The sequence below is a fragment of the Rhinoraja longicauda genome, chromosome 32 (genome assembly GCF_053455715.1).
Source record: "Rhinoraja longicauda isolate Sanriku21f chromosome 32, sRhiLon1.1, whole genome shotgun sequence".
Classification (NCBI taxonomy): Eukaryota; Metazoa; Chordata; class Chondrichthyes; order Rajiformes; family Arhynchobatidae; genus Rhinoraja; species Rhinoraja longicauda.
In genome coordinates this window covers 10,916,936-10,943,766 of record NC_135984.1, presented here as the reverse complement: position 1 = coordinate 10,943,766, position 26,831 = coordinate 10,916,936, and the positions used below count along the sequence as shown (strand labels likewise).

Here is a 26,831-nt window from a genome sequence, read left to right as displayed (position 1 = left end):
CTTGGTTCTCCAATTCAGAAAATCGTGGAGGCTGAATCATGGAATATATTCAAGGCAGATTTGTGAAACTAGATGGAGTCAGAGGATTTGAAAATCAGGGATGGAGGCATAGATCAGATCATCTAGGACCTTGCTGAATGGTGGAGCAGGTTAACAGGCTGTACTTGTTCTTATCCCTTAAGGCTATGTTCATTTAAAGCAGATGAGAAAGGCAAGTATCTATTACACAGTGGTGTGTCTGGAATGTGTTGCCAAGAGAAGTTGTAAAAACAGCTGAGATATTTAGGAGACATTTATACATGTATATGAGCAGGCAGGGAATGGAGGGGTGTGGACTATGTGCAGCAGATGGGATTGGTTAGATTGGCATCATGGTTGGTGCAGACGGGATGGACCGAAGAGCCTGTACTTGTATTGCACTGTTCTATGTTGTAATAATTGATCTCCTTTTGTTGAGTTAACATTTGAGGTTAATGAAAAGGTGGAGGGGACTCTGCAAGGACTCTGTAGAAGGATGGACAGGTTGGGAGAGTGGGTAGAGAAGTGGCAGATGGAATACAGCATAGCAAAGTGTTCAGTCATGCATTTTGGTTGTAGGAATAGAAGTGTAGACTATTTTCTAAATGGGAGAGGATTCAGAAATTGGAGGTGCAAAGGGACTTGGGAGTGCTGGTGCAGGATTCCGAAAAGGTTAATTTGCAAGTTGAATCGTGAATGAGGAAGGCAAATGCAATTTTACCATTTATTTTGTGAGGGCTACAATAAAAAACAGGGATGTAATGCAGAGGCTCTATAAGGAATAGTTCAGGCAGCATTTGAAGTATTATGAGCAGGTTTCAACCCCATATCTGAGGAAGGGTGTGCTGGTATTGAAGAGGGTCCATAGGAGATTTGCGAGAAGGATCCTGGGAAAGATTGGGTTAACATATGATGAACGTTTGATGTCTCTGGGCCTGTACTCGCTGGAGTTTTAGAAGGATGTGTGGGAACCTTATGAGACGTACTGAATAGTAAAAGGCCCGGATAGAGTAGATGTTGAGAGGATCCACTAGTGGGAGAATCTAGGACCAGAGGACACAGCCTCAGAATAAAAGAATGTACCTTTAGAAAGGAAATGAGGAGGAATCTCTATCATCAGACGGTGGTGAATCTGTGGAATTCATCGCCACAGATGGCTGTTTTGGCGTATGGGGTATTTTTAAAGCAGAGATGGACAGATTCGTGATTTGTAAGGGTGTTAAGGGTTATGGGCAGAAGGCAGGGGAATGGGGATGAGGGAAAGATAGATCAGCCGATTCAATGGCAGAGTAGACTTGATGGGCCGAATGGCCTAATTCTACTCCTATAACTTGCGAATTCATGAAAAAGTTTCTCTCTTCATAGACACTGCCCTGAAATTCTGAGCAAGTCCAGCATTTACTGTTTTTAATTAGATTCCAGAATTTGCAGCAATTTTCTTTTGTATTATTATCATATAAATGCTGCACTTTTTATGGTTTTGTTTGTCCCGATTTTTCCGAGTTTCTGTCAATGATGAGTGAAACTGATCGTGGTGGTTTTGGGTGATAATCATCTAGTGCTGGGTGGACGAAAGTTAATGGTTTCAGTTCCGCTACACTCCACCACTTGACGGCTTTCAAAAGGCATTCTGGGTGTGACCCAAATATGAGAAATGCCTGATATGTGAAGCAGATTTAACAAGAAGTGCACATTCACAAAATCCTTTTCGTGTGTACTCAAGGTAAGGAGATAGAGGGACACACAAGGAACTGCAGTTGCTGGAAGTGTGAGCAAAAAGCCAAGTGCTGGAGGAACTCAGCAGATCAGGCAGCATCTTTGGAGGGAATATAAGAAAATAACTGCAGATGCTGGTACAAATCGAAGGTATTTATTCACAAAATGCTGGAGTAACTCAGCGGGTCAGGCAGCATCTCAGGAGAGAAGGAATGGGTGACGTTTCGGGTTAAGATCCTTCTTCAGACTGAAGAAGGGTCTCGACCCGAAACGTCACCCATTCCTTCTCTCCTGAGATGCTGCCTGGGCCGCTGAGTTACTCCAGCATTTTGTGAATAAATACCTTCTCTTTGGAGGGAATGGTCAGATAACATTTTGGGTAGCTTCCCGTCTTCAGGCTGATTGAGATACATACGTATTCACTGATTTCTAAGGGGAATTATTAAGGTTTGTTTTAAACTAGGGTATTACTACAGTCAAAAGTAGAATAATCTAGACACAAAATGCTGGAATAACTCAGCGGGACAGGCAGCATCTCTGGATAGAAGGAATAGGTGACATTTTGGGTCAAGATCCTTCTTCAGACTTCATCCATAGATGCTGCCTGTCCCGTTGAGTTAATCCAGCTTTTTGTGTTTATCTTCGGTTTAAACCAGCGAGTGCAGTTCCTTCCTACACAGTAGAATAATCGAGTTTAGTTTTAGTTCAGTTGAGAGATACAGCATGGAAACAATCCCTTTGGCCCACCGTGTCCATGCTAACCATTGAACATCTGTTCACACTAATTTATGTTATCCCATTTCTCATCCTCTCCCCGCACATCAGGGGCAATTTACAGAGGGCCAATTAACCTATAAACCCATACATCTTTGGGGTATGGGAGGAAACCAGGGCACCCGAAGGAAAACCATGGGGGTAACAGGAAAAAGGTCAAAGGTCAAGAAAACCGTGACCTCCAGGTTCAGGAACAGCTTCTTCCCAGCAACCATCAAGCTCTTGAACACGACAAACACCAACTAAACCATGAATTATGAACAGTCTCGGTTACACAAGGGAATTCAGACTTTTGTCTTGTCTTTGTAATTTTTTTTAAATTCACTGATTTTTTTTTGTTTATTAAGTGTTTCAGGCATGTTATGCTGCTGCAAGTATGAATGTCTTTTTTCCAGTTTTGGTACATAAGACAATTAAACACGGTTGACTCTCTCTATCTTGACCCTTGAAACTGAGCACCCAGAGGCAACCTACATGGTTGCAGAAAGAACGTGCAAACTCCATACAGGCAGCACCCGAGGTCGGGATCAAGCCCAGATCTCTGGCCCGTTGAGGAGGAAGCTCTACCAGCTGCACTATGGTTATCCAATGTTACAGCAATCATTCTAGTTGACCAAACCATTGGTGTTGTATCATTATAATGATATGTAAAGTAAGCCTGTTATCTCTATGTAATTGGAAAAAAACAGAGGATGCAGAAAGTATTCAGCTTGTCATGCAGCAAGCATGGAGACAGAAATAGTTACCATTTAAGCTGATGACATCTCATCAGAACTGGATGTCTTTATGGATCATGATCACCATTGAGGTTTCTACTAGGACGACAAGAGAACTGTCTTGACAAAAATTGAATGTCATGGAACTTGACATTGAACTTTATTTCAGATTTATGGGCACTTCTGCGATGTAGAAAGCTGAAACCAATTTGTACACAGCATGCTCCCACAGACAGCAACATAGGGCCCAGAGCATTTTGTTTCAGTAATATTCAGGATTCAGGTGGAATTACCAACATCTTAATATTTTTTGCAATGTTTACAGTGAACATTCCACAGAGTAAACCTTCAACTTTCAGACCCACTGAGTCACAAGTTGAGGTAGATCCAATAACAACATTTAAAAGACATTTGGCCAGATACAGGTTTAGACTGAAATTTAGAAGGATGAGAGGAGATCTTATCGAAACGTATAAGATTATTAAGGGGTTGGACACGATAGAGGCAGGAAACATGTTCCCAATGTTGGGGGAGTCCAGAACAAGGGGCCACAGTTTAAGAATAAGGGGTAGGCCATTTAGAACTGAGATGAGGAAAAACCTTTTCAGTCAGAGAGTTGTGAATCTGTGGAATTCTCTGCCTCAGAAGGCAGTGGAGGCCAATTCTCTGAATGCATTCAAGAGAGAGCTGGATAGAGCTCTTAAGGATAGCGGAGTCAGGGGGTATGGGGAGAAGGCAGGAACGGGGTACGGATTGAGAATGATCAGCCATGATCACATTGAATGGCGGTGCTGGCTCGAAGGGCCGAATGGCCTCCTCCGGCACCTATTGTCTATTGTGATCTGGGCCAAACGAGGGCAAATGGGACTAGCTTAGATGGGGGACCTTGGTCGGCAGGGACCGGTTGGGCCGAAGGGCATGTTTCCGTGCTGTATGACGATGACTCCAACATGACTGTGCGCGTTGTTTTACATCGGCCATGGTGAGATGAAGGGTCTCGACCCGAAACGTCACCTATTCCTTTTTCTCCAGAGATGCTGCCTGACCCGCTGAGTTACTCCAGCATTGTGTGTCTGGGCAAGAGACAGGAAGAGCAAGGCAAGGAAGGTGTGGGTAGGTGGAGACCTGCCCTATCTGACGGACACACACGAAAGACAACACACACACACACACAAGACTTTGCCCACGCCCGCTTTCAACTGTGTGGTGAGCATTTTGACCTTTTGCGTTGTGCTCTCTGTTTTTGCTCCCCCTCTCCCTCTACCGATCAAGGGCGGAGCAGACTAGGGTTTTATAAGAAGTTCGTTCATACAAACAACGTCTCGTTTTCGGCCAGTGTGATTTTGTTCTTACACCACAAACTGGAGTATTGTGAAGATGACTAATGACAAGTACCGCCTCCCTGCCCTACGCAAGACCAATCCAGGCAGGAACCGAACATAAATGGGATGGGATGAATGATTGGTGAATTGCAGGATAGAAATAGTTGATACACCTGTTGTGTCGCCCTGGATAGCATTTCCCTCGTCAGACTCGCGGGCACCTTCCCGGTTCGCGGCGCCCCTTGACCACCTGTGCCAGGAGTGTATGAGACACTAGGACACCGTTACTGAGGCTGCTTTGCCTTTGGGCGGCCGACGTGGTGGAGTGGCCGGGGAGTGTGGATGGCCAGGCGCCGAGGGGAGCCATGGGCAACGTCCTCCGGCTCTGCACAACCGCGTAAGACACATTCTTTTACACATACCCACTCGTTTAATCTTTAGCAAGACTGCTGGAGGGTTAAACCCTCCGCCGACGCTGGCCCCACAAAGTTAAAGCGACTTCACTCGAGTTTGTTTACCAGTTTCCTGGTGGATTTAACACACACACACACACACACACAGGCAGCCGGGGTATCGATTGACAAACCGCCCGCCCGTCGCTGTGCTCCGACCTTGTTGATTTTGTTTTCACCAACTTTTCAAACAAAAAGTTAGTTATACTCGTCTGACTCATCTTCAAAATATTTCGCCCAGACACTGGGCTTTCTTTGAGGCGCCACTCAGATATGTGGCCCTGGTTTAGTCCAAGGGAGGGAGGTTGAAACCGCGTTATTGTGATTAAACTGTTGAAATATTTGCAGCGAAACTCCATCGCTCAGCAACGTGAACGCTCACACGAATGTTTGTAGAGGGTGAACGCAAATATTTCAACGCTGTTTTTGTTTTTTTTATAACGCAGGCGTTTCCCGGAGGAAGTAAAGTTGTTAATAAGTTTAGCACTGGTCCGAAGTTGCTTTATAAAGGTGACTTTTGCACTTACAGATTGTGTGAAGTGTCCCGGGGCAATAGACAATAGGTGCAGGAGGAGGCCATTTGGCCCTTCGAGCAAGCACCGCCATTCAATGTGATCATGGCTGATCATTCTCAATCAGTACCCCGTTCCTGCCTTCTCCCCATACCCCCTGACTCCGCTATCCTTAAGAGCTCTATCTAGCTCTCTCTTGAATGCATTCAGAGAATTGGCCTCCACTGCCTTCTGAGGCAGAGAATTCCACAGATTCACAACTCTGACTGAAAAAGTTCTTCCTCATCTCAGTTCTAAATGGCCTACCCCTTATTCTTAAACTGTGGCCCCTTGTTCTGGACTCCCCCAACATTGGGAACATGTTTCCTGCCTCTAACGTGTCCAACCCCTTAATAATCTTATTAAGCGATGTATCCCAGGCCGGTCCCGGGAAGATGCGACCCGGGCCAGTCCCGGGGGATCTATCCCATGCCAGTCGCTGTCGTGTCTGTCCCGGGAGGATTTCAAACCAGCCCTCCACAGAAGCCGGGGGTGGATTGATACTCAGACATTAATGGGCGCAATCTACAGGTGTCTTTAAAAAAAATGTAAACGAGAACTTCAGAACAATTGAACCGTGTTGGCGAGAGGAGGCCGTTCGGCCTATCGTGTTTGGTCCAGCTCTTTTGAAGATTCATTAAGTTAGTCTGTGCCACTCTCCTTTGTTCCTAGAGTTTCACATTCGTCAATGTGCAGCTCATCCACCCGTCGCAGCTGAGTCCACACCTCCGCTGTGCAGTCTCCTGCCATCTTTCTCTCCTGTGCCAAATATGTCCCTTTTAGAGGCAGGTAGTGTAGAGAAAGTGGGGATTTGGATAGGTTGGGAGAGTGGGTAATTAAATGGCATATGGAACACAGGGTAGCATACTGTGGAGTCATGCATTTTGGTAGTAGGAATAGAGGTGTAGATTCTTTTCTAAATGGGGAGAGGATTCCGAAATCAGAGGTGCAAAGGGACTTGGGGAGTGCTGGTACAGGAATCCCAAAAAGTTCATTTGCAAGTTGAACCGGTTGTAAATGAGGCAAATGCAATGTTAGCATTTGTTTTGAGATGACTAGAAGATAAAAGCAGGGATGTAATGCTGAGTCTTTACGAGGCACTGGGGATTTGGATAGGTTGGAAGAGTGGGTAATTAAATGGCAGATGGAACACAGGGTAGCATACTGTGGAGTCATGCATTTTGGTAGTAGGAATAGAGGTGTAGATTCTTTTCTAAATGGGGAGAGGATTCAGAAATCAGAGGTGCAAAGGGACTTGGGGAGTGCTGGTACAGGAATCCCAAAAAGTTCATTTGCAAGTTGAACCGGTTGTAAATGAGGCAAATGCAATGTTAGCATTTGTTTTGAGATGACTAGAAGATAAAAGCAGGGATGTAATGCTGAGTCTTTACGAGGCACTGGTCAGACCACATTTGGAGTATTTGAGCAGAGGAAGGATATGCTGGCATTGGAGAGAGTCCCGAGGATGTTTACGAGAAAGATCCCGGGGAAAATTGGGTTGACATATGATGTGCGTTTGACAGTGCTAGGCCTGTACTCGCTGGAGTTTAGAAGGATGAGAGGGGACCTCATTGAAACTTACTGAATTGCGCAAGGCCTACATAGAATGGATGTGGAGAGGATATTTCCACTAGTGGGAGAGTTTAGGACCAGAGGGCATTGGCTCAGAATAAAAGGACGTACCTTTTTAAGAGGAATGAGGGGGAATTTCTTTATTCAGAGGATGGTGAATTTGTGGAGTCAATTGCCGCAGACGGCTGTGGAGGCCATTATTTGGTATTTTTACGGCAGATTTTGACAGGTTCTTGGTTACGAAGGGCATCAAGGGATACAGGGAGAAAGCAGGCAAATAGGTTTGAGAGGAATAGAGAGATCAACCATGATTGAATGGCGGACTTGACTCGATGGGCTGAATGCTCGTATGACTTCTGAACTTTATTTATTCACAAAATGCTGGAGTAACTCAGCAGGTCAGGCAGCATCTTGGGAGAGAAGGAATGGGTGACGTTTCGGGTCTCCCCGAAACGTCACCCATTCCTTCTCTCCCGAGATGCTGCCTGACCTGCTGAGTTACTCCAGCATTTTGTGAATAAATCGATTTGTACCAGCATCTGCAGTTATTTTCTTATACTTCTGAACTTTATTTCTTTTTGCCGCTCCCGTCTGGGAATGGACCATGATCCGAGCGTTGTCTATCGGCCCCATCACACTATTGATGCTGTTGATCTCTGTAGGCTTTACTAATGTCATATCCTGCGGGAACCGACAGTCTTAGGTGGGGACTTTGGGCTGTTCTGGTGTGTGCAGTTCTCTGGAACAAACTGGAACAGCCTGTTCTAAAAATCGTGCTCTTCTGTGGCAAAAGTTACATTCCAATGATAGAGACCTTGAACGGGTTTCATGTCTTATCAAAATGAAGATAAAGCTTGTCGTTTGTGTAAAGCTGGTTTCTGCTGGCACCCTAATGAACAATTTGCCCCATTATCCATTTCTACATTGTTTGGAAATGGAAACATACATCTATCTCTGCCAATATAGAAAGTGTAAAATACCTGACGAAAATAATGTTAAACGCCTCAAGGCAAGAATGAATTCCACCCAGGTGTTTGTGAACACAGATCGTAACAGCATAGTGGCAGGCCCTTTGGCTGTGCTGAACACGATAAATTAATCTGATCTCACCCCTTTGCAAATTTAGAGATACAGCGCAGAAACAGACCCACCGGGTCCGCGCCGACCAGCGATCCCCGCACATTAACACTATCCTATACCCACTAGGGACAATTTTTTTACATTTACCAAGCCAATTAACCTACAAACCTGCACGTCAAATGATCCATATCCCTCTGTTTCCTGCATATCTATATGTCCATCTAAAATAAACTCAACCACAATTGTTTCCCAGTGATCAAAACCAAACTTCTTTCCCACATTCAAAGGACAGAGGAGCAGGATTAGGCCATTTGGCCCATTGAGTCAGCTCTGCCATTTGATCATGGCTAATCTATTTTTCCCTCCAAACCCCATTCTCCTAACTTCTCCCCATAACCTTTGATACCCTTACCAATCAAGAACTTATCAATTTCCTTCTTTAAAAAGACCCAATGATGGCCTCCACAGCTATCTGCAGCAATAAATTCCACAAATTTACCACCCTCTGGCTTAAGAAATTCCTCCTCATCTCTATTCTAAAGGTACATACTTTTATTCTGACACTGTGCCCTCTGGTCCTAGATTCTCCCAGTACTGGAAACATCCTATCCACATCCTAGGCCTTTCAATATTTGGTAGGTTTCAATGAGACCCCCCCTCATCGTTCTAAACTCCAGTGAGTTCAGAGACCCAGTGCTGTCAAACGTCCATCATACAAGAAATGTAGTGACACGAAAAACAAGGTCAAATGTCTTGGAGAAAGTAGAGAAATTTATGGAGGTAATTTTAGGGCTTGGCATTGTATTTATGGGGTGCCAAAGAAGATGTAATTGGAGGGCAATAGGGCTGAAGGATTTGAGGGAAATGGAGGGATGAGGTCTTGGAGCAATATGACAACCAGGATATTCATTTCATAATTCGGGCATTGCTTAATTCAGAGACTTACTTCTCTGAATATTTGTAAACTGAAAAGCATTGATTGTGATTCAGTGATATTTCTGACTTTCTTGGAGCTCCATTTCATTGAGGCTAAGCGGGATCTTTATGCAGAAGGCGAACAGCTGGTGGTGAAATGTTGGGATTTGCAGACGCAGCTGGAGGGTGGACGGAAGTACCAGAGTCCTGCACAATGGATCATGTTCTGATTTATTGCGGTCTGGCAAACTTTCACCAATGGTACAATTCTTTCTGGAAACCAGGTACCAGACATAGTAACAACAGAAATTCGCTCTCACAATTGCTAATATTGTGGGCTCACGAGGTTAACTGTTGGGGAGGAGGCATAGATGTCCACAAAGGGAGTTGGACATTTGCTTGGCAAAAAAATTTCCCAATAATGCCTTAATTATCAATTTAATTGTCTTTGGACGTCTTTGGAATGTGGGAGGAAACCGGAACACCCAGAGAAAACCCACGGGGAGAACATACAAACTCTGCACAGACAGCACCTGTAGTCTGGATTGAGATTGGGTCTCTGGCGACATAAGGCAGCAACTCTACCGCTGTGCCACTGTGCTGCTCCAGGGGCACGGATTAGAGGAGCACGGACAGAACTGAGAATGAAATGGAGATTCATTTAATAATTAAGTTGGTTGGTCAACACCCTGTCGTGAAAATGAGTAAAATGAATCCCTTACCTGTGTCATATGGAAAGTCCTCGTATCATATCATATCATATATATACAGCGCGGAAACAGGCCTTTTCGGCCTCTGTAGTGATTGGTTTAATTTACTGGCTTGCCTTACGCACTCTGCATGCCAGTTATTTTCTGCAGATTGGACTGATAGCTATGGGTGGGCCTTAGCAGGACAGGCTTGTCCATGCAATTGTAAAGTAGTTGAGAATAATTTTATGGCAAAATCTAAGTCTTGCACATTTATTCCAAGTATCAAACCTTTTCTGATCAGTTGCAATTTGAAGTTGTTGGTTGGAGAAATGTTATGTTCAGAAGATAAAAGGAGAGTAGCTAGCCCAGGAAATGAAAGCTAGAATTTTGAGCCTCGCTGGGAGAGAAGAGAAGCAAACAAAAGATACAGTTTGATTTAGATTGGTTACGTGCACAGTTCTGTCAATCGGGAAACTACAACCTAGACTATGGGCTATTTGTAAAAGACAAGTGAAAGATAAGCAGCAACTTCAGAGTTGCAAACTCAATTGTTAAAGTTGCAAAGGGAAAATGCAGTAATATCCACAATTCTCGATAATGATTCAGATGTTGTTAAGCTGGAAAGGGTGCAAAGAAGATTTACGAGGATTTTGCCAGGATTCCAAGGCCTGAGCAACAGCAAAAGGTTGGGCAGGCTCGGACTTTATTCCTTGGAGTGCTGGAGGCTGAGAGGTGATCTTACAGCGGTGTGTAAGTTCATGAGGGGAACAGATTGGGCGAATACACAGGGTCCTTTACCAAGAGTGGGGGAATCATGAATCAGAGACATGGGTTTATGGTGAGAGGGGAAACATTTAATAGGAACCTGAGGGGCACCTATTCCACACCCAGTGTGGTTGGTATATGGGATGAGCTGCCAGAGGAGGTGGGTCAGGCAGGTACTGTAACACCATTTAAAAAATATTTGACAGATACATGGATAGGAAAGGTTCAGAGGGATATGGGCCCAAACCCAGGCAGGTGGAACTAGCATAGATGGGTCATCTTGGTCAGCATGAGGAAGTGGGGCAGAAGGGCAGTTTTCATGCCGTATGGCTCTGACTAATTTAATGTCATTAACAAATAGACAATAGGTGCAGGAGTAGGCCATTCAGCCCTTCGAGCCAGCACCGCCATTCAATGCGATCATGGCTGATCACTCTCAATCAGTACCCCGTTCCTGCCTTCTCCCCATACCCCCTCACTCCGCTATCCTTAAGAGCTCTATCCAGCTCTCTCTTGAAAGCATCCAATGAACTGGCCTCCACTGCCTTCTGAGGCAGAGAATTCCACACCTTCACCACTCTCTGACTGAAAAAGTTCTTCCTCATCTCCGTTCTAAATGGCCTACCCCTTATTCTTAAACTTTGGCCCCTTGTTCTGGACTCCCCCAACATTGGGAACATGTTTCCTGCCTCTAATGTGTCCAATCCCCTAATTATTTTATATGTTTTAATAAGATCCCCCCTCATCCTTCTAAATTCCAGTGTATACAAGCCTAATTGCTCCAGCCTTTCAACATACGACAGTCCCGCCATTCCGGGAATTAACCTAGTGAACCTACGCTGCACGCCCTCAATAGCAAGAATATCCTTCCTCAAATTTGGAGACCAAAACTGCACACAGTACTCCAGGTGCGGTCTCACCAGGGCCCGGTACAACTGTAGAAGGACCTCTTTGCTCCTATACTCAACTCCTCTTGTTATGAAGGCCAACATTCCATTGGCTTTCTTCACTGCCTGCTGTACCTGCATGCTTGCATGACCCTCTGACTATCTTTGATTGGACTTTACTGGACTTTATCTTGCATTAAATGTTATTCATGTTATTCCCTATATCATGTATCTGTACACTATGAATGGCTCGATTGTAATCATGTATTGTCTTTCCGCTGTCTGGTTAGCACGCAACAAAAGCTTTTCACTATACCTCTGTACGCGTGACAATAAACTAAACGAATTATTAATGAAGCATTTGTATTGTCTAATTTGTCATTGTTTTAAAATGGAATCATACAATATGAAAGTCTGAATTAATAAAGTACCCAAGAGCAGTCTGCCTTAAACTGACTCTCAGCGTGCCAGTGTTGACTTTCCTCCCATTGAAAAGTCCTTCACCTTTATGCCCTCTTTTGTGACACATTTTCAGTCTGGTATTCAAGCCCACCTACCTGCTGCCATTAAAAAAAATATTTGACAGATACATGGATAGGAACGGTTCAGAGGGATATGGGCCCAAACCCAGGCAGGTGGAACTAGCATAGATGGGTTATCTTGGTCAGCATGAGGAAGTGGGGCTTTGTATAAAATATACCCTTTAATGACAAGTTTCACTAACGGACATTTTTCTCCTACAGGAACAAATCCGAAAAAAGTAAATCAAAAAAGAGCAGTACAGGTGAGTGTTCAGGAGAGTCGGTAACCAGTTAATTAATTCTACGATGAGATAAAAACAGCAAATCTGTGAATCCTCAGCTGGATCTGACACAGGTTCATCGTGCTGAAATATCGCTGCCTGACCATCAAGCACCAGATCCAGGGACAGAGACCTCTCAGCTGTTTGACTGTTCACCAGGCATTTCATTAAACACAATGAGAGCTTTTGCCTCTACCGCTATTTAAGGCAGTGAATTTAAGGCACTCACCCGGAGCCCCACCGTCTGGGTGAAAACAAACTTTACCTCATTGCTTTTTACTTCCACCATCAGTCTAAATTTACACCCTCTGAATTTTGGCCACCCATGTAAGGAAATTGTCTTTCCTCTGCTCAACCCTCATAATGTTATGCACCCTGATTCCGTCTTCCTTCAGCTACCTTGGTTCCAAAGAAATAAGCCCAGCCTCTCCAATCTTTCCTCATGCCCGCAGTTTTCTAGTCCTGACACCAAATCTCAGTCTCTCATTTGGACCCTTTCCAGTGCAATAACATCTTTCCTGTACTGACCAAAGCTTAAATTTTACTTACTTATAATTTGTTTTCATCTCTTTTACCACTGGTGATTGCGTGTACAATCCAGGCACTGCTGTGTACGAAGGTGGTAGTGTGATATGCCCACCATGGTGCCTTCTCTCGTGTGAATGCACTATCTAACTCTTTATTATCAGGACATTCTCCCTGGGTGTCCTGGCCAATATTTAACCACCAAGGGGCACATTCCTTGCACTGCTACAGAGACTGCATTGTTTTACTGTTAGGTGCACTACTTGGTTCAGACCACTGGATGTCACTGGGCACAGATGCTGAAAGGTGATATCTTGCTAGTGGTGCCACCTTCTGACGGAGTTGGCCACTCAAAAAAAAAAAAAACAAGCTTGAAATTAGAAGCTTGTGCTGCATGGAAAGGGAAGCGGAAATTTAAAAAAACTCTAGTTTAGGATGAGTATGCAAAAAGACAAAATATTAACAAGTACAATTAACAAGTACAAGTTAACAAATTTTGATTAGTGTCAAGGGTTATGGGGAGAAGGCAGGAGAATGGGGTTAGGAGGGAAAGATGGATCAGCATGATTGAATGGCAGAGTAGACGATGGGCCAAATGGCCTAATTCTGCTCCTATCATTTATGAACTTATGAAGCCACCAATGGCTGAGTTTTTTTGGTGCACATGGGTGTTGAACTAATCACTCTCATTTAAAAAAATGTTTTTCACTTTATTTTTGATTGGAGTGAAAGATACAGCATGGAAACAGTCCCTTCAACCCACAGAGTCCACACCAATAATTAAACACCTCTTCACACTAGTTCTCTGTCATCCCACTTTCCCATCCACCCCCTACACAAAGGGGCAATTTACAGAAGCCAGTTAACCTTCAAACTTGCTTTTGGATGTGGCGGGGGAAACCAGAGCACCCGGTGGAAACCCATGCGGTCAGGGAGAACATGCAGAGCGCACACAGACAGCACCCACGGTCAAGATGGAACCCGGGTCTCTGATGCTGTGAGGCAGCAGCTCCACCCGCTGCACCACTGTGCTGCCTTTATTCTTTGTGTGTCTCCCTTGCTTTGTATTAGAATAGACCAGGCTTTGTAATGATCCTGTAATTGCTTTGCTGGGGTTTCAGTGGGGGCGTGCTGAGCTAATATCCTGTGTTATCACGTGTTTTTATCAGACTTGAAGCCTTTTCCTAATTGGATTTTACAACATTCATTTTAAACATTTAGCATTTAATGAGTAGTACACAGATGCCTAAGTATCTCTTGATGGTTGGATAAGGGTACATAAATGCCTTTCTTTCAGCTGTGAAATAGAACAATTAAAGAAACACAGAGGAAAAGCGGGTGCTTGAAAAACAGATTGGCGAATTCCCCTCTCATTTCATCTGTTACGTGCCAACTAATTTTAAAATGGAAAAGTGCAATCTTGTCAATTGGGAAGTCCGACAGTCTGTCTCGATGGAGGAATCCCAACTTTCTAGGCTTGTAAAATATAGTTGTAAACAAATGTTTACTTTCTATTTTGCCTCAAATATGATACTGATTTTTAAAATCTTTTTTTATAGGTTCTAATACAAGGGCAAGAGATGGTAAACATGTGCAGGTAATTGTATTGAACAATGTGGATTATAAATTATATAGTTGTGAGATAAATGGTAGCCTTAACCATCATATAATTGACTATATAATGATTATAGGACCGAGAGTTGTTCAGTACAGAAACAGGCCTTTCAGCCCACCATGTCCTTGTCAATCTTTTCACTCATCTTCACTAATCCCATTTGCCTGTATCATATCCATACTTCTATGCCTTGCATGTCTCAATGTCTCTTGAATACAGTGATTGTATCTGTTTCCACCATTTCCTCTTCCAGTTGACTGTTTGGGAGACCTGTAATACAACCCCATCAAGTGATCAACCCAATCTTATTCTTAATTTCTACTCGTATGGCCTCATTGGATGGTGCCTCCAGGATATCTCCCCCCAAGTATAGTCCTTCCTTGGGTTACAGCACATCTCCATTCCTGAGAACTGTTCATAAGTTGAACAGATCACAAGTGGAAACAGCAAGCTCTGGTCCCACACATGAGAAGATGACCACAGAGTTGGATTATTTCATAGGAACAGACAATCTTGAAGTGTTTGGGGGTAATAATGGCATTCCTTTCCCAGATTCTACTGCAGACGAGGTTTTAAATGTTGTGGATGGTGTAAGAAGGACTCTACAGCCGGCCTTCACAGCGTGTTTCTGGATAGGATTCACAAAATGGCCATATATTATAATAAGAATGTGTTCTTCCACAGATCAATGTGGCTAATTCCACTTGTATCAGGACAGTAGCCTGCAGCCCTGCGGCAGGTGGCAAATCTAACCCGCTGGTGTCCCAAATGCTTGTTTTTGTGCACTGGCTGTTCATTACTCTGGCGTTTCTACGCTGGTGAGGATGTGTACTGCCACTGTGTTTTCCCCAGGCAGCACTGTGCCGCCACCTCGTCTTTTGCAGTTCCCTCTGTCACACCTGAAACATCTGTGTTCCGGATCATTAAGTTGGCATTCCTGCCCTCCCCTTACCCATTTTTTCCTGTTAGCAGTAACATTGGAATTCCATGTGCTGATCCACACTGTATAACCTCCTGTGACGTGCCCACGAGGCTCCAAGTATTGAAGTAAATGGGGTGGCACAGTGGCACAACGGTAAAGTTGCTGCCTTGCAGCGCCAGAGACCCGGATTCGATCCTGACTACAGGTGTTGTCTGTACGGAGTTTGTATCATTCTCCCCGTGACCTGCGTCGTTTTTTTCTGGCAACTCCAGTTTCCTCCCACATTCCAAATGACGTACAAGTTTGTAGGTTAATTGGCTTGGTATATTTGCAAGTTGTCCCGTGTGTGTGTGATAGCATTAGTGTGCAGGGATCGTTGGTCGGCGTGGACTCAGTAGGCCGAAGGGCCTGTTTGTGTGCTGTATTTCTTAGCTAAATCTAATGGCAGTTAAACCTGCCCATCCTCGCATGTTCCCTAGCCTGCCTGTTTGCTCTGGCCTTGCTTGCCAGGTCAATCTCTCCACAAACTACACTGCTGCTGAGTTAACCCCCCCACCACCGCCCCCCCCCCCCCTCACCTCTGCCAGATTAGTTTAAACCCTCCCAAGTAGTGTGAATAAACCTAGCTGCAAGGATATTGGTGCCCCTCTAGTTTAGATGCAATCTGTTCTTGTACAGACCTATCTTGTCCTACCTATCCCTGTTCTTGTCCTACCTATCCCAGCACCAAGCCTTTAGCCATGCTTTCATCTGTCTTATCCTCCTATTCCTACCCTTGCTGGTAGTGATTTTAAGATTACAACCTGAGAGGTCCTGGTTTTGAATCTTCTATGTAACTCCCTAAATTCACTCTGCAGGATCTTGTGCCTCTTCCTACCTATGTTGTTGGTACCAACATATGCTCCTCCCTCTTAAGAGTGTTCTGTATCTGAGCCAAGACATCCCAGATCTGATCTGGCACCAGGCAGGCAATGGACCATTCTGGAATCTTGCTCAACAGAAGTGCATGTATCTTCTCATTGATAATAAATCCACCACTACTACTAGACTTTTCCCTCCCTTATTTGCTCTACACTACAGGAAAAACAAACAAAAGGGAATTGTTTCACTGACACAGGATCAACATTTTCAAGTTGGAAATCCCATTATTTGTTGTCTCCTTATTGCAGGCACACGAAGACTCTCATGCCTATGATGAAGTAGCCCCTGACATACCAGTATATGCTGTAGTGAATAAAAAGAAGTTAGAAGATGTCCATTATGCTGAAATCCAGGTGATCCAACAAAAGTCTCGAAAAACAGTCAAACAAGTTAGAGCAAATCAGAAGGAAAACGCAACAGAGTATGCTACCATAAGCTTCACTCCCGCGGTAAAATACGACAAGAAAAATGGGACTCTCGTATAAACTCCAGAAGAAAGTACATGAAAGAATGGCTCTTCTGTCTTCCTTAAAATGGACATTTATATACAAATTGAAATGGACACTTATTTACAAATTGTACTAGTTGTGACCTGGTTAAAATGTTATTTGCTGACAATGTGAAATAATGTAGAACTTGCTGTTTTTTAACCATAAAATGCAGCCTTACCACACTCCATCACAACGCAACCTCTTACTGACATGTCAAGAAGAAATTGTAATTGTAAAAAATGATACCTATTTATAATGTGACTTTTGCATGATATAGTATGGCTATTGTTCGAAATATTTTACATTGATAAACTACAGTACGATACAAATTTAATGATTTCATTTAATCTATTTCCCAATTGAACAAAGACTGTATTTATATAGAATCATTTAGTGTATTTAAAGCAATAATCTAACTTTGACAATCCATTATCATGACAAATTGTGTTTAACGATGAATTGTTGTAATTACCTTTGGGAATGGAGTGCAGCCTTAAGGACAACATGCTAGAGTTTGAACCTTGATATTATCCATGTTAAAATATTCTCTTTCTGTCAAAATCAAGGTTTGGATGAAATTATTTTGTGCTGTTTTACATTCCTTCCTCGTGAACTTAACATAATTTTGTTTTGACGATTGCACAAGGTGAAATGAAGCCTGATGTTGGATTTAACAAATATCAGTAGCACAGCGGTAGAGCTGTTGCCTTACAGTGCTAGAGACCTGGGTTCAATCCTGACTGTGGGTGCTGTCTGTACGAAGTTTGCACATTCTCCATGTGACCGCATGGGTTTCCCCTAGGTACTTTGGTCTCCTCCCGCAACCCAAAGAGGTACAGGTTTGTAGGTTAATTGGCTTCTGTAAATTGCCTCTTGCGTTTCAGATGCAAAAGTGGGATAATATAAAACTAGCGCTGGGGTAATCGCTGGTCGGTGCGGACTTGGTGGGCCGAAAGGACTGTTTTCATACTATAATCTCTAAACTAAACTAAGTCACAGTAAGAGCTGAAGGAAAATTTCCATCTCTCACTATCTTTATCTCAAGCTCACCTGCATTATCTGATGATCTAAGTTGCACATTGGCCTGAACGTGAATTAATTGTATTCTGTTAAAAGTGAAAGACTTTGCAACATTTTCTGTGTTCGGTGCAATGGCAAATGGTATTAATATTTTCAGCTGTACATGCAAGGACAGGATATCATCTCAGTTCTTTGTATTAACTAGTAGTGACCATGTGTGGTACTTGGCTTCTGAACTTTAGGTTTATGGACATAAGTATTGTGTACATGGGCATTTAACAAGCACCTAAGCCAAATGTCCACTTAATGTTTACCACGGGGAGGGATTAAATAAATGCAGGCTCTATTTACTTGCCCAGCCTCTGTCAGAGGTACCTTTCAAATCCAAGGCTTCCTCCACAAGAAGGGTTTTGGGCTGTATGAATATGGGAACATCACTGCTTGTAGGTTACTCCACAGCATGATTTGGAAATGTATCACCTGCCCTTCATTATCACTGACTCTAAATCCTGGATCAGCCGTTCCAATAGCAACGTGAGTACCTTCACCAGACGTCCTGCAGAAATCCAAGCAGATGTCTCACCACTACCATCTCAAGATGATCAGACTCGCTGCCAAAGTCCTGACAAATAAATGAAACCGTGGATATTTGACATTCTTTCCAAAAGACTGTGTTATGTAAAATGATTTTTAAAAAAGTTTTGGTGAAATTATAATCTTAGCACCATTTTCAGTAAAGGAATATATGAATACAATGTAATTTCCTTCTTGTTCAAATCCTAAATTCTAAGGGATCTGAATCTGGATGTAAATCTGATCTTTCCCTTTCATTTTCATGTGAGCAGACTGTTGTGTACTCGAGGATGAATTTGGACTTGATCAACTTCTTATTGATAATGAATTGCCTGAATATTTGTACAATGATTTGTGTGTTTCAATATTTCAGAGAACATAAAAATACAATATAAAATATCAGTATTATAAACTTTTCTGTGTGGCCTGAACTATAAAAGGTTGAAGAAAGTGGATAATTTTGAGCTATTGTGATGAGTCACATATGTATTACAGTTTATAGTTTTATATGATACCACAGGATGGATTTGCTATGACTATTGCGACATTTACTTCAGCTATTCTGAAGAAGAGTTCATTTCAAATTGTGTCCTGTAGTATCTGTCCCAAAATTTGCCAATATCGATCAATATTCTTCAGATTCAACAAATCATCCGCCATCATTTCTGTCACCTACAACGAGACCGCACCACTGGCCACATCTTCCCATCGCCTCCCCTTTCTGCGTTCCACAGAGACCGCTCCCTCCGTAACTGCTCCGTAAAAGTCCGGGAGCAGAGCAAGGACGCCCGTTGGCTGAGCAGTAAAGTAAGTGCTAATCACAGTTCAACAGGCAGTTTAAAAAGAGCGCCAAAAGGAAGTAGTAGTCAATTTGAAAAGTCCGGGAGCAGAGCAAGGACGCCCGTTGGCTGAGCAGTAAAGTAAGTGCTAATCACAGTTGAACAGGCAGTTTAAAAAGAGCGCCAAAAGGAAGTAGTAGTCAATTTGAAAAGTCCGGGAGCAGAGCAAGGACGCCCGTTGGCTGAGCAGTAAAGTAAGTGCTAATCACAGTTCAACAGGCAGTTTAAGTGAGAAGTCAGGTAAATTGGACAATCAGGCAATTTAAATTGGTGATATAAGCAAGGCTCACAAAAGGGTGCAGCCCTGTTCAGGTGCAGCCCAGTGAGGGAAGTGCCCAGTGAGAAAAGTGCGAGTCTTCGGCGAGGAGGCTGAGGTGAGGAGGATACCATTGTTTTAAGCCAGAGCTGGTTATAGGCACAAGGTGATGGCGGAAAAGTTGGTGCGGTGTGTTTCCTGCAGGATGTGGGAAGACAGGGACGTCGCGGGAGCTTCTGGGAGCTACACCTGCAAGAACTGTGTCCAGGTGCAGCTCCTGAAGGGACGTGTGGTGGAGTTGGAGAGGCAGTTGGATGACCTCAGGGCCATCCGGGAATGCGAGAGTTTCCTCGACAGGACCTATTGTGAGGCTGTCACGCCAAGGGTCCAGGTCGAGCGAAGGTGGGAGACTGTTTCAGGGAGGAGTGGACGTGGACTACAGGAGACCCCGGTGGCTGTGCCTATTGCAAATAGGTATACCCTCTTGGGAACTGTCGGGGCAGAAGACGTTTCCAGTCCGAGTGGCGGACCTGTTGGCAAGGATACACGACAGGGGAGACCGAAGTCTGGAAGAGCCGTAGTGGTCGGTGACTCCATAGTCCGAGGGACGGATAGAAGATTCTGTGGCAGCAGGAGGGACTTGAGGATGGTCTGTTGCCTCCCTGGTGCCAGGGTTCAACACATCACAGACCGGCTTCAGAAAATCCTAGCGAGGGAAGGCGATCAACCTGAAGTCGTTGTGCACGTGGGCACGAATGACGTCGGGCGGAAGAGGAAGGAGGTGCTACAGCGGGAGTTTAGAGAGTTGGGAAAAACGCTGAGAAGTAGGACGTCGAAGGTAGTTATCTCTGGACTGCTACCGGTACCTCGTGCTGGTGAGGCCAGGAACAGAGAGATAGAGGGTATGAATTTATGGCTGAGGGACTGGTGCAGAGAGCAGGGATTTAGATTTCTGGACCACTGGGATCTCTTCTGGGCTAGGGGTGACTTGTACAAAAGGGACGGGTTGCATCTTAACAGCAGGGGGACAAACATTCTGGCAGGCAGGTTTGCTAGTGTGACACCTGTGGCTTTAAACTAAGTAGTGGGGGGGAGGGGTTAACAAATTGTGAATATGAAGATGAGGTAAAAGGGAATACAGGAGATATTGCAAAAGACTTTCGGAAGAATGGGAACAGAAGTTCTAGAGCGGAAAAGAAATTAAGGGCAGGGCCAATTGTGAACGATGTGAGAGGGGAGGTAAATACAGAAGTTAAAGTGTTGTACTTAAATGCGCGTAGTATAAAAAATAAAGTGGATGAGCTTGAGGCTCAGTTAGTCATGGGCAAGTATGATGTTGTAGGGATCACTGAGACATGGCTACAAGAGGACCAGGGCTGGGAACTGAATATTCAGGGGTACACAACGTATAGAAAAGACAGACAGGTGGGCAGAGGGGGTGGGGTTGCTCTGATGGTAAGGAATGATATTCATTCCCTTGCAAGGGGTGACATAGAATCAGGAGATGTTGAATCAGTATGGATAGAAATGAGAAATTGTAAGGGTAAAAAGACCCTAATGGGAGTTATCTATAGGCCCCCAAACAGTAGCCTCGACTTAGGGTGCAAGTTAAATCAGGAGATAAAATTGGCGTGTCAAAAATGTAATGCTACGGTGGTTATGGGAGATTTCAACATGCAGGTAGACTGGGAAAATCAGGTTGGAAATGGACCCCAGGAAAGAGAGTTTGTAGAGTGCCTTCGAGATGGATTCTTAGAACAGCTTGTACTGGAGCCTACCAGGGAGAAGGCAATTCTGGATTTAGTGTTGTGTAATGATCCTGATCTGATAAGGGGACTAGAGGTAAAAGAGCCATTAGGAGGCAGTGATCACAACATGATAAGTTTTACTCTGCAAATGGAAAGGCAGAAGGGAAAATCGGAAGTGTCGGTATTACAGTATAGCAAAGGGGATTACAGAGGCATGAGGCGGGAGCTGGCCAAAATTGATTGGAAGGAGGCCCTAGCAGGGAAGACGGTAGAACAGCAATGGCAGGTATTCCTGGGAATAATGCAGAGGTTGCAGGATCAATTTATTCCAAAGAGGTGGAAAGACTCTAAGGGGAGTAAGAGACACCTGTGGCTGACAAGGGAAGTCAGGGACAGCATAAAAATTAAGGAGAGGAAGTATAACATAGCAAAGAAGAGTGGGAAGACAGAGGATTGGGACTCTTTTAAAGAGCAACAAAAGTTAACTAAAAAGGCAATACGAGGAGAAAAGATGAGGTACGAGGGTAAACTAGCCAATAATATAAAGGAGGATAGCAAAAGTTTTTTTAGGTACGTGAAGAGGAAAAAAATAGTCAAGGCAAATGTGGGTCCCTTGAAGACAGAAGCAGGGGAATTTATTATGGGGAACAAAGAAATGGCAGACGAGTTAAACCGTTACTTTGGATCTGTCTTCACTGAGGAAGATACACACAATCTCCCAAATGTTCTAGGGGCTGGAGAACCTAGGGTGATGGAGGAACTGAAGGAAATCCACATTAGGCAGGAAATGGTTTTGGGTAGACTGATGGGACTGAAGGCTGATAAATCCCCAGGGCCTGATGGTCTGCATCCCAGAGTACTTAAGGAGGTGGCTCTAGAAATAGTGGAAGCATTGGAGATCATTTTTCAATGTTCTATAGATTCAGGATCAGTTCCTGTGGATTGGAGGATAGCAAATGTTATCCCACTTTTTAAGAAAGGAGGGAGAGAGAAAACGGGTAATTATAGACCAGTTAGTCTGACATCAGTGGTGGGGAAAATGCTGGAGTCAATTATAAAAGACGAAATTGCTGAGCATTTGGATAGCAGTAACGGGATCGTTCCGAGTCAGCATGGATTTACGAAGGGGAAATCATGCTTGACAAATCTACTGGAATTTTTTGAGGATGTAACTAGGAAAATTGACAAGGGAGAGTCAGTGGATGTGGTGTACCTCGACTTTCAGAAAGCCTTCGACAAGGTCCCACATAGGAGATTAGTGGGCAAAATTAGGGCACATGGTATTGGGGGTAGGGTACTGACATGGATAGAAAATTGGTTAACAGACAGAAAGCAAAGAGTGGGGATAAATGGGTCCCTTTCGGAATGGCAGGTAGTGACCAGTGGGGTACCGCAAGGTTCGGTGCTGGGACCCCAGCTATTTACGATATACATTAATGACTTAGACGGAGGGATTAAAAGTACCATTAGCAAATTTGCAGATGATACTAAGTTGGGGGGTAGTGTGAATTGTGAGGAAGATGCAATAAGGCTGCAGGGTGACCTGGACAGGTTGTGTGAGTGGGCGGATACATGGCAGATGCAGTTTAATGTAGATAAGTGTGAGGTTATTCACTTTGGAAGTAAGAATAGAAAGGCAGATTATTATCTGAATGGTGTCAAGTTAGGAGGAGGGGGAGTTCAACGAGATCTGGGTGTCCTAGTGCATCAGTCAATGAAAGGAAGCATGCAGGTTCAGCAGGCAGTGAAGAAAGCCAATGGAATGTTGGCCTTCGTAACAAGAGGAGTTGAGTATAGGAGCAAAGAGGTCCTTCTACAGTTGTACCGGGCCCTGGTGAGACCGCACCTGGAGTACTGTGTGCAGTTTTGGTCTCCAAATTTGAGGAAGGATATTCTTGCTATGGAGGGCGTGCAGCGTAGGTTCACTAGATTAATTCCCGGAATGGCGGGACTGTCGTATGTTGAAAGGCTGGAGCGATTGGGCTTGTATACACTGGAATTTAGAAGGATGAGGGGGGATCTTATTGAAACATATAAGATAATTAGGGGATTGGACACATTAGAGGCAGATAACATGTTCCCAATGTTGGGGGAGTCCAGAACAAGGGGCCACAGTTTGAGAATAAGGGGTAGGCCATTTAGAACGGAGATGAGGAAGAACTTTTTCAGTCAGAGGGTGGTGAAGGTGTGGAATTATCTGCCTCAGAAGGCAGTGGAGGCCAGTTCGTTGGATGCTTTCAAGAGAGCTGGATAGAGCTCTTAAGGATAGCGGAGTGAGGGGGTATGGGGAGAAGGCAGGAACGGGGTACTGATTGATAGTGATCAGCCATGATCGCATTGAATGGCGGTGCTGGCTCGAAGGGCTGAATGGCCTACTCCTGCACCTATTGTCTATTGTAACTCCCTGGTCCACTCGACCCTTCCTACCCAAACCACCCCATCCCAGGGCACTTTCCCCAGCAACTGCAGGAGATGCAACACCTGTCCCTTTACCTCCCCCCTTAACTCCATCTAAGGACCCAAACAGTCTTTCCAGGTGAGACAGAGGTTCACCTGCACCTCCTCCAACCTCATCTATTGCATCCACTGCTCTAGATGTCAACTTCTTTACATCGGCGAAAACAAACGCAGGCTCGGCGATCGTTTCGCTCAACACCTTCGCTCAGTCCGCCTTAACCAACCTGATCTCCCGGTGGCTGAGCACTTCAACTCCCCCTCCCACTCCCAATCTGACCTTTCTGTCATGGGCCTCCTCCAGTGCCATAGTGAGGCCCACCGGAAATTGGAGGAACAGCACCTCATATTTCGCTTGGGCAGCCTGCAGCCCAACGGTATGAACATCGACTTCTCCAACTTTAGATAGTTCCTCTGTCCCTCTCTTTCCCTCCCCCTTCCCAGTTCTCCCTCTATCTTCCTGTCTCCACCTATATCCTTCCTTTGTCCCGCCCCCCCTGACATCAGTCTGAAGAAGGGTCTCGTCCCAAAACGTCACCCATTCCTTCTCTCCTGAGGTGCTGCCTGACCTGCTGAGTTACTCCAGCATTTTGTGAATAAATACCTTCGATTTGTACCAGCATCTGCCGTTATTTTCTTACAATATTCGTCAATGTCTCTTTTGACCTATTCTGCAATTATTGTGGGTAAAAGTATGTGGAAGGCAGAGCATTTTATTTTTGACATTTCTTGTGAACAATTACACTTCACGAACCTCCTGCTGTTTAAAAAACTGCACTGTTCCTCATTTCTGAGAACAAAAAGAATTTATAGTCGATATCACCACAGGAGCTCCAGAAAGATTTCAATCAAATGTCACAGCAGGATATTACAAGCATAAAATGAGAGAGATAATAAATTAATCAGTTCGTGATGATTGTTACATGTCCTTGATCAATGCCTTTGAGTTTTTTTTACATCTGTGCTTTATATCAACTGAAAGCAGCATATTCCAACACCTCAGTCTCCTACACTATCAAGGACTGCTTCTAGGGAACTGAACACAAAGACAGGGAGATCACACTTCACTTGCGTGAGAGCACATTCGGACTAGTATACAGTATTGGTCTCATTTTTTTTTTGCCAAGAGATGTTAATGCACAAGAAGCAGTTCAACGAAAGTTTGTTCACTTAATACCTGCAATGAATGGATTGTCATGAGGAAACAATGGATAGGGTGGATGAAGTTTGGAAGAGTGGGAGAGAACGTGAATGAGGGATTTTGACATGGTTGGTTGGAGAGAACCTTTAACTCAGAGTTTCTGTTTATAAAAAAAACAGCGGACCTCATTTTCTCGAGAAATCATCCCTCTAGAGCTTCCAACCTTCCAGTACCCCAACCCTTAACGAACTACTTCTACCTTCTGCGTAGATCCGCAAGCAAGACTGTCTGGACAGACCCATTATCTCAGTCTACTCTTGCCCTACTGAACTAATTTTTTCCTACTTGACCCCATTCTTTATATTATGGTCCAGAGCCTTCCTACCTACAAACAATGCACATTTGATGCCCTCTGCCACTTCTAAAGTTTCCAATTCCCTGATCCCAACTGGTTCATCTTCATCATGGATATACATTCCCATGACATCTCCATTCCACATCTGGGGGCCTCTGGGGAACTTCTGCTTCCTTTTTTGAATGGCGATCCAACTGGCTCCACTCCATTAGCACACCCATTCACCTGGCTGATCCAGTCCTCATGTTGAAACATAGAAACACGAGGAGTAGGGGTAGGCCATTCGGCCCCTCGAGCCAGCACCGCCATTCAATATGATCATGGCTGATCATCCAAAATCAGTACCCCATTACGGCTTTTTCCCCATATCCCTTGATTCCCTTAGCCCTAAGAACTATATCTAAATCTGATGAACAACTTCCTCATCATCTCCACTCACTTTCTCCATATCAAAGGTCTGAGCCTTCACATGGGTCCAAGCAACACCTGTCCTTGTTCTGTGGGATACTTGGTGTTGTTGTTTCATACATGACCTGTGTTTCCGTCCTACTCTGGCACCCACTCCCCACCAAAATCTTGTCCCAGTACATCGCTCCCACCCACTCTCCCAATGTTCCCCTGGTCCTTACCCTCCACGCCACAAGCCTCTGCACTCAATGGATTATCTGCTGCAATTTCCCCCAGGTCCAACAGGATTCCATCACCAAGCCCAGAAGCAGTGGTTCAGTTGCACTCATTCCAATCTCATTTTCTGTATTCTTGTGTTCATGGTGTGGCCACCTCTATATTGGAGAAACCAAACACAGGTTGGGGGGAGAAACAAGAAACTGCAGATGCTGGTTTACAAAAAAAGACACACAGTGTGAGAGTAACTCAGCGGATTAGGCAGCATCTCCGGAGGACATGGAAGGTGACGTTTCGGGTCGAGACCTTTCTTAGGTGATTGTTCTTTTTGGAGTACCTGTTTCCATTCTACAGCCGTGATCCTGAGCTTCTGATTGCCTGCCATTTTAATTCCCCATCTCCCTCCTGTTTTGACCTATCTGTCCGTGGACTCCTGCGCTGTTACAAGGCCCGAACAACACCTAATCTTCTGTCTGGTTTAATTGCAGCTTTCTGCACTCAATATCCAATTCTTCAAAGTTTATGTAACTCTGTCTGTATCAGAACTGATCTTTTCTGCCCGTAATTAGTTTGACTCGTTTTCTTTAACTACTGGTGCAGTCTGGCCAGCTGGGCATGACCCACTGCCTGGCTAATAGCAACACATTACACAAATCTTGAGTTCACATCACAAGATTAGAAATTGTTCAGCCAGAGCTGAACACGCTTCTCGGCATCTGCACACAATGGCATCATGTGCTTCATGTGCGTGGTGGTGGAAAGATTGGTGGAAACAGGGCTGCGACATGAACGCTCTTTTCTTGACCCCTTTACAATACAATACAATATCTTTATTGTCATTGTACAGGGGTACAACGAGATTGGGAATGCGACTTCCATTCGATGCAATAAATTAATTAGCTAATCAGTATTCATTTAAACAACCCAATGAAACAAATTAGAACAGTTTTAAAACAGAATAAAGTGCAAGTAGATCTGTGCCGGTTCACTGTGCGATGTGACCCTCCGGCTCAGCAGGACCGGTTCATAGCAGCTATAGCCCTGGGGATGAAGCTGTTCCTGAGTCTGGAGCTGTGGGCGGAGGC

General features: G+C 44.4%; 3 protein-coding genes across 4 annotated transcripts in view; 1 reads left to right on the top strand and 2 right to left on the bottom strand.

The window, feature by feature from the left end:
- Positions 1 to 10,309, bottom strand: part of alg9 (ALG9 alpha-1,2-mannosyltransferase) — a 166,529-nt gene extending 156,220 nt beyond the window's left edge. The window contains exon 1 of the mRNA XM_078426918.1: positions 10,306 to 10,309. The gene's annotated coding sequence lies outside the window, so the exon portion shown is untranslated. The remainder of the gene's footprint in view (positions 1 to 10,305) is intronic.
- LOC144608803 (alpha-crystallin B chain-like) overlaps positions 1 to 26,831 on the bottom strand; it is a 57,511-nt gene that overhangs the window by 29,780 nt on the left and 900 nt on the right. The window contains exon 2 of one of the 2 annotated variants that reach the window (XM_078426920.1): positions 25,752 to 25,904. Coding sequence is in view for 1 of the 2 variants with exons in the window: in XM_078426919.1 (XP_078283045.1) it covers positions 12,812 to 12,828 (17 nt within the window). In the remaining variant the exon portion in view is untranslated. Of the gene's footprint in view, positions 1 to 12,811; positions 12,844 to 25,751; positions 25,905 to 26,831 lie in introns of those variants that run through there. The other variant, XM_078426919.1, reaches the window with a different exon arrangement.
- Positions 4,553 to 18,748, top strand: LOC144608804 (uncharacterized). The gene is made up of 4 exons (XM_078426921.1): positions 4,553 to 4,943; positions 12,204 to 12,244; positions 14,347 to 14,384; positions 16,494 to 18,748. The coding sequence occupies exons 1-4, from the start codon at positions 4,912 to 4,914 to the stop codon at positions 16,728 to 16,730; spliced, it is 348 nt and encodes a 115-aa protein (XP_078283047.1). The 5' UTR covers positions 4,553 to 4,911; the 3' UTR covers positions 16,731 to 18,748.